Source organism: Malaya genurostris, chromosome 2, assembly GCF_030247185.1.
Source record: "Malaya genurostris strain Urasoe2022 chromosome 2, Malgen_1.1, whole genome shotgun sequence".
In the NCBI taxonomy this organism is placed as follows: Eukaryota; Metazoa; Arthropoda; class Insecta; order Diptera; family Culicidae; genus Malaya; species Malaya genurostris.
In genome coordinates, this window is record NC_080571.1 from 107,755,374 (window position 1) to 107,767,782 (window position 12,409).

Here is a 12,409-nt window from a genome sequence, read left to right on the forward strand (position 1 = left end):
ATTCGAAACTAGATCCGGAGTTCTAAGATCGGTGTAGCCGAAATCAGATAAATTCACCTGAGGAGTGTGTAGACATCTTTGAGAAATTGTAGTGCGAATTAAAATTTGGGGGTACATTCCGAATCCAAAAAAGAATACCGCTTAAACTGAAATAAATTTATTTGGTAATCGACTATCCAAATTTGCAAACCCGATAAACCTGATTAATTTATGTGAAATGGACATTTTTATACTAATCACCCTGTATCTCCTAAACCAGAAATCGGATCTGACTAATTTCTACGAGAAAAATGAATTGCATTATTTTAATTTCGTTTCACATGTCATCCTGTGGTTCCGAAATCAGAAGTCGGATCCAAATTTGGAAGTATACTAGTTTTCATATGAATCTGAGTTTGTAGAAAACGGTTTAGCCATCTCCGAAAAAATTGAGTGAAATTATTTGTCACACACGCATTTGCTGATCTCGACGAACTGAGTCGTATGGTATATGGAAGTTATGTTCTTCCAGCTTTTATTGCTGTAAGTAGTTTAAATCAATATAATTATGGAATTACTTTCAACTCGAAAATGCTAATATCATCTGGTTTATAAATGCCATATTCGAACGATTATGTTGCCAAAACGAACCGTGCTAAAATCGGTCCAAGGCAAATTGTCATGAAAAAGGATGCTGTACACTGTCTTTTGGGCACTTAGAAACAATTGTATGTCACAGTATAAAAATCGTGTTTTCCGTTGCTCCCAAGCATTTCTTTGTCATACAGTGCTCAAAACTTCTACTGCTGGAATAAGGGGAAAAGTCGTTTACACAAAAATATTGATATCTCCGTTAAAAATGGACGGATTTTAACAAACTATGGCTTGTTGGATAGCTATTACCGTGCGGAATCTAAGTCTAAAAACATATTCTGTTTTCAAGGTTAATTGTGACAGATACTGTCAAAAAACTGAAAATTTTGATATAAAACTCCGTATAACTCAAAAAGTAAACATCCTATCTCAAAACCATTCAATAGCGTTTTGGGTGACGGGGAGACCTTTCATTTGCGACTAGTTTGATCAAAATCGGTCCAGCCATCTCTGAGATCTCGACCTCTTAGTTGACAACACACATACAGACACACACACACACACACACACACACACACACACACACACACACACACACACACACACACACACACACACACACACACACACACACACACACACACACACACACACACACAGACATTTGCTCAGTTCGTCGAGCTGAATCGATTGGTATATGTCATTCGGCCCTCCGGGCCTCGGAAAAATTTTCGAAAGTTTGAGCGAATTCTATACCTATTTTTTATATATATAAAAAAAGGTAAAAAGAGAACTATTAGTTAGAATGAGATGTGCTGTCTCTGTTCGATAGATTTACTTTGACAGTAAGATGAGGTTAGGTGCATTCGCTTCGAGTTTTATCGCCGCTATAACAGCAGTATCACCCGATTTTCAAACTATTTTTTCTGCAGTATTGCTTTTTAGATCCGAAGCAAAGATATCGTATCCGATTTTAGCAGAATTTGTTGATTAAAAGTCGAATAATCTGCAAAATAACTTAAATAACTTGGCGATTCTACTAATGAGATAATTAAGGTTACAGTACAATTTACAATTTTACAATTTTTGCCTTTCGCAAACAAACACTTTAGAACCGAGGCAAATGTGTATGTGTGTGTATGTGTGTGTACATGTGTGTGTGACAAATAGTGCCACTCAATTTTCTCGGAGATGGCTGAACCGTTTTTCATAAACTCAGATTCAAATGAAAGGTATAAGGTTCCATAAAAGGTCATCTGGATGGTTATAAATTCGTTTGTTGCAAATTGTCACACTTTTGAGAAATCGAGAAAAAAAATCCATTACAACCCAAGTTATCTCTACCGTTGTGTAGATTCAACCTTCAGTTACAATTCCCAATTTGTGATTTGGAAAAATATGCTTTAGTTTTCGTATGAAGTCGCGCAGAAGTGACCAACCCAAAATCTAATATTTCTGGAACTGCGGTGCTAAACCGGACTCGTTATGGGTCAAATCAGACTATAAAGCTTCACACGAAAATTAATAACGAATACAATGGGTACCAAATCTCAAGATTTCAACCTTTCGTGAAATTGACTTCAACCTCCAGTTAACTGACGTCTGTCTATTACATGAAAGCGAATTTATAAAATTAATCCACGGATCGAAATAATTGCAAGTTTACAAGATATTAAAGCGGTCCGATCTAACTCCAGTTTCTCCTAATAGTTTTACTTGAGTTCCTGGGGTTATTGAGGGGTTTGAACCCCTAAAACCACTACCTGTAAACGCATTTGGGTAATGCAATGGAAGATGGAAGAGCTCCCTCCGCACGTGGAAAATGCCCGCTTTTCGGATTTTCCAAAGTACATGACAAAAATCTGTTTTTTTCCACCCAGTGGTGTAATGATACCTTTTTCATATCTCTTTTATTATCATGTATAAATGTGTGATATTTATCAAAACAATTTTCTTCGATTCTTGAAAAACAAAATGGTTTGTCCATAAATTAGTATAACCTACAGAGTTAAATAGTACTCAGGTCAGCACTATTGTAGGTAGCTCCGAAACCGGAATCCGGGAACTGGTATAATCGAAATCCCCTAGAGAAAAGTGATTGGGATTCAGTTTTGAGTCAAGGGCTCAAAATCCGGTTGATTGACAATCTCCGGTCGAAAACCGGGAATTATTAAAACTAAAATTAATTTGTTTGGCTTTTTTTTATTTTGTTTTGCTGCTTTAAGGAGTAAAGTCACCATGGAACATCCCCAAAAATCAAAATTGTTTTTGTGAATCTAAAATTTTCCTTAAAGTTAGAAAATAAATACGACAGTTTGCGAAGGCGCCTCGCACCGTGCTTAATGCATCACGAGACAACTTTAAACGCGTTTTTCTCGACATACGGTCTTCAAAATCGGGCGAACTCATAGTAGCTACAAATCTTTATAGATTGTTTCCAAATTTTATGGAGACTTTTATAAACATATTATTTAGTATACTATGTAGGAGTTTCTTGATATGTTGCAAACTTTTGACCTTTTTTTATATATATAAAAAATAGGTATAGAATTCGCTCAAACTTTAGAAAAATTTTCCGAGGCCCGGAGGGCCGAATGTCATATACCAATCGATTCAGCTCGACGAACTGAGCAAATGTCCGTGTGTGTGTGTGTGTCTGTATGTGTGTTGTCAACTAAGAGGTCGAGATCTCAGAGATGGCTGGACCGATTTTGATCAAAATAGTCGCAAATGAAAGGTCTCCCCGTCACCCAGAACGCTATTGAATGGTTTTGAGATCGGATGTTTACTTTTTGAGTTTTACAAAGTTTTATATCAAAATTTTCAGTTTTTTGACAGTATCTGTCACATTTGACCTTGAAACAGAATATTTTTCTATACTTAGATTCCACACGTTAATAGCTATCCAACAAGCCATAGATTGTTAAAATCGGTCCATTTTTAACGGAGATATCGATAGTTTTGTGTAAGCGACTTTTCTCCCTATTCCAGCAGTAGGAGTTTTGAGCGCTGTATGACAAAACAATGTTTGGGAGCAACGTGACACACGATTTTTTATACTGTTACATACGACTGTTTCTAAGTACCACTAAGACTGTGTACATCCTTTTTCATGACAGTTTGTCTCGTACCGATTTTAGCACGGTTCGTTTTTGGCAACATAATCGTTCGAATACGACATATATAAATCAGATGATGGCCAAGATAGCAGAATTTTCGAGTTAAAAACAATTGCATAATTATATTGATTTAAACTACTAACAGTAATGAATGCTGGAAGAACATGACACCAATATACCATTCGAATCAGTTCGTCGAGATCAGCAAATGCTTGAGTAGAAAATAATTTCACTCAATTTTCTTGGAGATGACTCAACCATTTTCTACAAACTCAGATTTATACGAGAAGTGCTTCCAAACAAAGTTCCTGAATTACGTCTGGATCCGACTTCTGGTTCCTGAGCTACAGGATGATATGTCATACGAAATTAAAATAGTGTAACTCATTTCTCTCATAGATGGATGAACCCAGGGCCGGTGAAAGAGGTGGGTGCGGTAGGTAGTGCTACCCACCCGAAAATTCCAAAGGGTGGTAATTACCCACCTGAAGTTTCCAGCGGAAAGCAATGGCAATAATAGTATTATTCATACCAAACAGAATATTTTTATTGTAACTCGGAATAATAAATAAAATCAAAATTATAAAATACGAGTACTCGAGGTAGAGTAAGGATGTGAAGATATATAACAGTAAGGTAAGAAGTGACAAGCAAACAGAAGTCTTTCAGTAACTTAACATTTACCTTCTAGTAGAGAAGTTGAGCTTAAGTATCTAATCAATGCAAATAAAACAGTACTCAACCGTCGACTTACTCTCATTCGAACCAACTATTTTTCTTTGGAGTATCTTTTTGAGATCAGTAAAGGACAAGTAGTCGCTGGGACTAGGTTATTGAGAATATGGTGGATGAAAAAAACAGATCGGATCCCAATTCGTTCAATTTTGCCATTGTTTTCATTGACTTGTGGTACGGTGCATTGTCTTGATTAAATATAATGGATTCTTCCTCGTATGAGACTGTTTAAACGCATCAATAATTCAATAAAATGATCACTGTTGATGGTACTTTCCATTCTAAAATAGTCGATGTTAATTATCCTCAACCATCTAAAAACTAACGCTACGATTGTTCCGGCTACCTGTTGCGTTTTTGTATGGCTTTCTCCGTCTGGATGCGGATATGACAACGAAGAAAAATTTTGGATCCATGTTTCATCCATTGTTTCATACCAACGCAACACAACACAAGAAATCCTTTTTATTGCGACTAAACAGTGCCAAACAGCTCGTAGCTAAGATCGTAAAAGCATATCTAGTTGATGTGCTAACCATCTCAGCACATCTAATCTTACGAACTGTGATTTTGCGTTCATTCAACACGGTTGTAAAAACTTGCCTAATTTTTTCCGTCTGGATGACGAAATACCAGAAATCTTTGTTTTTAATGGATCCAACTGCGAGTAACATTTCTCGACCCATTGCTGAGTGCTGAGCTAGCGCCTTTTAAGAAGCAATGTTTTATCAATACAAGGAATTCATCATGTCTGTTTTTTCGTAAATTAATAAGTAACTTCACTTATATGTCGGTAGGTTTAGTGTGTACCACAAACAGGAGTAACGTGAAAATTTAACACATGACATCTGAAGGTTGATACTTTAAAAAAATAAGGTTTGTTTGACATCACAAACGTGATCTTTGGGTCATTCCCGGAACTTTTTGAACAATGTGTTACGCACTTCAGCGGCTAAATTGTTTATCGATTTGTTTTGTGCGCCGTTCGATACCCGTGCGATACACATTTGGATCGAAAATCAGCTGTTTCTTCGTATTCGAGAAAATTCTTGATGACCTCGATCATGAGTTGGCGGTTCAATGCATAGGTCTTGTGAGCCAGTGTTCGTATGTTCGAGTCCCGATCTGAAAGGATTCTTAGTGTCAGTAGGATCGTAGCACCAGTCATGCAATGGTTCGGTACGCTATGAGTCGGGTGCGAAGTCTGTTAAAAAAGAACGTCAAATAGTTCTTCAAAGGGAATGTAATACCAAGGCATTGGTTCCCGATTATGGAGAACTGGATGAACGAGTCCAGCACCTTCTATCAGTGATTTTAAAACTAGTTAATAGTTTTATGTTCTATTCGTTGTTTAAATGCGCAATTTTGTTTCAAAACAACATACCGAAAATACTTCAGATCGAAATTTCATGCAAAGTTATACCGAAACAAAATTTTGTTAAAAAAATGACCTTTCTCATTTCTAATTATACATTAATTCTCCGAAAGGATGGGCCCCCCGTACGAAAAATTACCCACCTGGGCTTAACATGTTTCACCGGCCCTGGCTGAACCGATCTAAGATTCAAATGAAATCTAAGAACCATCTAAGATTCAAATGAAGGGTCTTAAGATTCTATAAAACATCTTGCTTTTTAGTCAGTCTGCACTGATTTTCGAACATTTTGAATCAAATGTAAACTATACAACTCCTCAGGTGAATTGAACTGACTTCGGCTACACTGATTTTGTGTTCCGGTTGCCGTATCCTATCGTTTTCTCAAAAAATTGAATTTCAAAAACTAAAATTTAAATTAAAGGATTTATGGTCCCATGCAAAATTAATAAATTTTATCCGATTCTGGAATTACAGGGTGATGAGTTTTTAAAATTCAAGCCGATATAGAAGATGACAATTATAAAAAGCGTCAAAGTTGGACTGAAAACTATTGCAATTTCGTCATATTTTTTTGCCATACGAATCGTTTTGGGTTATGCTGGTTCCTGAATACCGGCTCTGGAAGGACCGTAAATAACCGTAAATTCTAAACTGAAACTTTCTTCGACATCTCATGGAATGTTCAATCGATTGTCACACGTTTAGATTCAAATTCTATCCGATTTGCAGCTTCGACATTACAGGGTATTGAGTGATTATAATCACAAATTTGCGCTTAAAACGACGGTCATTAAAATAATGTCATGAGAACTAAAACACCGAAGAATATTCATGCAAAAAACTCATGCGAATTGATAAAAAAAGGTATCATCTCACTGCTAGGTGGATTAAGCACGTTTTTATAAACAATATAATATGAAATTTTCATGAAAAAATTTAAATTTTTAACTTATATGCTAATAGTTTTCCGAAAAAATAGTATTTTCAAAATCCCCTACGTGGTATATTAGTTTATGATATATACATAAAAAAAAAACTTTGGCTCTTTTTCCAGCTTCAAATTTGAAGACACAACAGTTTCCCTCGTTTTGGACCTCCCGGAAATTTAGCCGCAGCAACTTGGTCATGAAGAAACTATTTTTTATCGGAATTATGTAACAACAAATTATTTTTGAACGTTGAAGTACACTTGAAATAGAAATTTTTACACTAATCACCCTGTAATTCCAGAACCAGAAAAATTGAATCGAAATAAAATTCACGAGAAATGGTATCGCATAGTTATGCCTCCCCATATAAAAGCTAGCAAAACCCCTATTTATTCGATAACTACTTGTTTAATAGCATCCCATTTCATTACGCAAATGCGACATCACCACTATTATTGAAATTATCTTAGTGTTAAGTAAATACTTTATTTCCAATCAGAAAATGCCCTCGGCACTAGTGTACCTTTAAAATTAGATTATTAAATAAAAGCCCCATGGGGTGGCTCGAGCCATTGATGTGGAACAAGGCAACCAAAATTTCTAATGATCGACATTTTCAATTAATCGTTACACTTTTGAATCCGTAAATGCACGAGAGTCTGCTTAGTCTTTATTATGAACCAACACCGAACACGCGAACTCAAAATATAGACTATATTTGTCATGATTTGTATTTGTTTTTTAGCCGACGAAATTACATCAATAGCCCAAATGTATGCAATTATATGTTTGTACATGCTTGCGATACAGATATCGATATTTAAGCTTCTTTTCGCCAAGCTTGTGTTCAAGTTTTGTATGCAAGTAGTTATTTTTATAGCGTTTCTCTACCATCCATTACTACCATTCTACAATTTCGGTTGAAGCGATAAGCTTTTTCTCATTATTAATCGAGTTCATCTTATATAAATAAGAAATTAATCTTATGCACTCAATATTTACCCTGTGGTAGTTGTCAATTTCTCAGGCGAAACGACATAACATGACATTTCATCCAATCTTTCATGACACAAGATCAGGGCATAGCAATTAAAGCTTCAAATCGTTTTATGGCACTTTTTGTCTTGCTGTCTAGCAACAACCTACCGTAAGCAAGCTACGTGTAGGACTGAAACGTTAGCTATAATTTTGCTTATATTTATAGCTTCGCGTGCTTCCAACAGCTTCGCTTTTGCATCGATTGACCAATCAGAGCGCTGCTTTCCTTTTGATATATCGCTTACTCCTTCGAAACCGTCGACTATGGCAGGGAAATCCGGTATGCCGGAGATATTTTGCATGCAAAATAGGACACTGCTAGCTATTAATCAACATTTCAATGATATACTATTAAAAATACATGGCTATGAACATTCAAATCAATACGTAGAAATATTTCCAATCTAATGGTGACATGATATTAATAATTGATACAAAATTGACTGAGCTTTAATTGTTCAAAGCCTGACCACATTTCTACATGTATTTTTCTTGAGTTTCTAGTTTGCACCCCTATATAGAAAACAAAAATGTGTTCCACATTAAAAATAGCTTCTCATCGATATATTTAGATTAACTAATATATTTATACACAATACAAGTAGGTTTAGAATTTTCCCTACACAAAAATCTCAGAATTGCGGAAGCAAATGATGTCTTCATGGTAATAACCAAATCATATATATATAACAGGGCTGAAAAGTCACCACTTGTGGCTGAACACCCAATTTAAATCTTAATAATTTAATTTTAACTCATATTCCAATAAATAGTTATTTAAAAAAAAAAAAAAAAAAAAAAAAAAACTAATATATTTCTATACTTGTTACAATACTCGATTCACCTAAAGTATATATTATATATAAGAAATTATAGAATATAATAAAATTGACTAGACATTTCTTGGAATCCATCCAACACTGATATTAGCCCTTATTATCGGTATCACTCAACGGTGAAAATCGAGTGAAGTGAATTTAGGTCCTTATTACGGAAGCCGCTTCAGACACAAAAGTAATTTGATGAACTTGATGTCATTATGAATATCACGCCACCAACATTTTGTCGAAAAAAATATTTTTTCCCCTACAGTGATCACTTCACTACGCGTGATACTGGTAATAGGTAAAATCAAGATGAGTGATATGTGAGTGAAGTGAAAGTGGGAGTGGAAATGAGATCTCTAATAAGGGCCACTGTTTCACTCTTTCTTCAATTTCTGATGAGAAACATTTGTGGCTTCAATTGCAATATTGAGAATAATTACTTTCGAGAGATATAAAAAATAAATAGAGCAAAACTGGATTGAAACGTTCATGAGAATAGTGCAGTGCAATCTAAGCTATGACTCAAAATTGTTTCGTTAATACATATCATGACATTATTTTGGATTCACAATCTCTTCAAGACTTTACCATTCATTCAAAATTGCTCAAATTCAATTAAAATTCCCAGCCTTATTGCTATGTTTGAGTTCAAGACAGATTTTCATCTACTTAGCTTTAAACCTGACCTCACGAACAATTTAGTAAATCTTCTAAGGCGAAATAGATTTCTAAAAGTAAAGAGAAAATGCTACTAAATCAATTACTTATGAACAGTCACAGCCGTTTCCTACCTATTTGGTACTCTTTATGCTACATATCGTCTTTATGATATACGTTTTATATGGAATAAATAAAATGAAACTCACTGCACCCCAATTTTAAAAAATTAACTGTTCTAAATTTTGGCAAAAGGATTTTCTGATTTCGGTATATTTGCTGCTTAATGGCTACAGGGTCCGGCACTCGAAGTGTAACGAACTTCAGACCTTCGAGCCTGGCGTCAAGGTAAATGCGACATATTATCGGGAAAGTATTCTGGAGGTTGCTTTGAAGCCGTGGGCAGACAAACATTTCGGTGGCAGACCATGGACGTTTCAGCAGGACTCGGCACAGTCTCACAAAGCTCGAGTGAACCAAGAATGGCTGAAAAACAACGTTCCGAACTTCATCACGTCCACACAATGGCTCTCGAATTCACCAGATGCGAATCCAATGGATTATTCTCTTTGGGCCATTTAGGAGAGCAAAGTCCGAACTAAAAGATACACCAGTCTCGAGGCGCTGAAAAAAGTTATTGTCCGCGAGTGGGCCAAAATACACCTGCAAGTCACATTCGGGCAGCTTGCGATTCGTTTTTTGACCGTCTCAAGGCCATAGTCAAGGCAAAAGGTGGTCATATCGAGCAAAAGTGAATTGATTCTGAATTTTGTATTATTTTTACACATTTTGTACTTTGAATTAAGTAAAAGTAATTTTCCAAACTGAATTTATGGCCTTTTTAATTGGTTACACTTCGAGTGCCGGACCCTGTAGTTCAGCAATATTTCATGCCAAACTTCGGTAAAAAATGCCCTTCAGTGAGATAAGGATGATATATCTTTAACGAATTTCGGAAAATAGCATGTGAATTACTGGACAATCAGTAAAATGTGAAGTGTGTACACTTCTGATTAAACTATCTAGGAACTTGATGAACTTCACTAGTTAAAAAGTACAGAATACTTCAAATTCGTAGCATAATGCTTTGGTGTGTCTAATGGGAAAATGTTTGCCTTTCCACCTCGTTCCGCTTGCGTATTTCAGTGGTAGAATCTAATAAACGTAACTACCGATGCAATTATGGAAAATGTAGCTCTAAAATAAAATAAAAGTTTATTCATGTTTTTAATTTTTAATTTATTTCTGTTTCATCCAATGATAAACATAGTTTCCCTAAGTATTCAATGACGACCGGCAAATCAGTCTGAATACAGCTTAAGAAACTTGCCATGCACTCCTCGGTGTTCCGGTTCACCACAACTGACAGCGCTCAAGTCATCGTGGGACATTTAAATTTCAAATTCCTCGGCAAATTCTTTCTCGTCCCATGTCTCTGTAACAGCGCCTACCATATGTTCTCACTTCAGGAACACTGGAAAACCCAGGAAATATTATTAAGGATATGTCGGGCATATGCTGCAAACAATATATATGTCGCAGTTGAGCAAAACTTTTTCGTCTCCGCCACCATGAATGTGAACAATCATTAGCGTAAACCGTCTTATATACAAACGGTTACGTTGCCCCCCTCAGAACTTCTGCGGTGGTTCACTGCCACTAGATCGGCGTCGCTTCTCATATAATAAAAATGCGGATTCTTCACAGCTGCAAGCGGTGCCGTCGCACCTGGATGCCCAATAGGCAAGATAATTTTTCGGTCCGCAGTGTCGCTTCATTTCTGGAATAATTGCATAATGCTCAATGGATTGGAATTGTTTATCAAAAAAAAAAATGCACATCATTGAACGCAAACATAATTCAAATCGAAAAACAGCCCTGGGTAAACCCCGTACCAGCAAATAAAGCTGACGTCAGATCGTCCAGCGAGCTGTTTTTACTTCACCCCACACGCCTTATATATATCAAACGTGGCACTTCCTTTCCACGCTTCACTTGTTTCAGCCGAGGTCCTGTTGGCGTTATTATCCTTTTTTTCTCTGTTTGTTCGTTTACCTGTGCACGCGTCCGCGTCGCAGCAGTTGTCCCCGGTGTTTCCTAGCATAGTCAGCCGTTTCACTTAACCGACCAACTCTTTCCATCAGTCCTTCCGCGGAAACCAATTGGTCAATGCAACGTTCTCTAGTACGTAATAGCCAACAGCGCGTTCGACCGACCGGCCAAGTAAGAGCGAGCCTTTCGGTGGAGAAGCAGTAGCGACCATCCTGCGCCGTCTCACTTTTGAGCCCTGCGAGAATTAAGAGAGCCTTTGTGTCCGATGCTAGTGACCACTGACGCGTCGTCGCGTCCCAAAAGATTCTCTCTTCCACGGCCCAAAGATGGCCACATCGACGATTGTCAACTAAGTGAAAATTTAGTGCATTTGATGAAAAATTAGCAAATAAAGTCTTATTATTATTCATCAGTTGGGATACTTCGCACTGTTGGGGTCAATGCAACGAAAATTGTTTAAAAAATGGTTGCTCAATTAAAGCAACGGAGTAATAAATCAGTAAGGAATGTATGAAAAGTGCTCACAAGAGTATATTAGTGCCTTGAAGAATAATCCTATAATAACGATAGTGTATTGCATTTGAATGCTTCAACGTGAAGAAAATATTATCAAAAAAACGTGCTCAAACATCCGATGAAGCAGGTAGAAAAGCATATGAAATGACAATTCAGTGATACGCAAAAAGAAGCTTGTTCGGGTTAGCGAAGAGAAACGTGATATCCACATCATCCTTCAAACGACCCACTTATTTTTCCGCAAACAGCAAATCAGAATCCGAAGGAGCCCGGAAACGAACTCTTTGTATCACAAGAACCAGCGGACAGAATGACGCAGCTGGAAGATGACGTGTTATTGAATAATTTGTTGAAATTCCCCGGGACTATCATTATCTACAACAATGACCTGAACAGTAAGTTTTATTGTTTTCTAACACGTATTTTTCTACATTCTGTATAATTATATCGACGATGCGTGCATTGAAATCACAGAAAACTAATTTTCAAGGTATGTGTAAACATTATAGCAATTTTTTTAGCTAAAGTGTTCATTTCATCGCAATTTTTGAAATTGTTCTAACTCAACTTACTTGTCTAACGTCT

General features: G+C 36.5%; 1 protein-coding gene across 1 annotated transcript in view; it reads left to right on the top strand.

The window, feature by feature from the left end:
* The first annotated feature begins 11,907 nt into the window (after positions 1-11,907).
* The window catches only part of LOC131429882 (forkhead box protein I1), a 43,198-nt gene continuing 42,696 nt past the window's right edge, over positions 11,908-12,409 (top strand). The window contains exon 1 of the mRNA XM_058594321.1: positions 11,908-12,219. Within this exon, the coding sequence (XP_058450304.1) occupies positions 12,135-12,219 (85 nt within the window). The 5' untranslated portion in view covers positions 11,908-12,134. The remainder of the gene's footprint in view (positions 12,220-12,409) is intronic.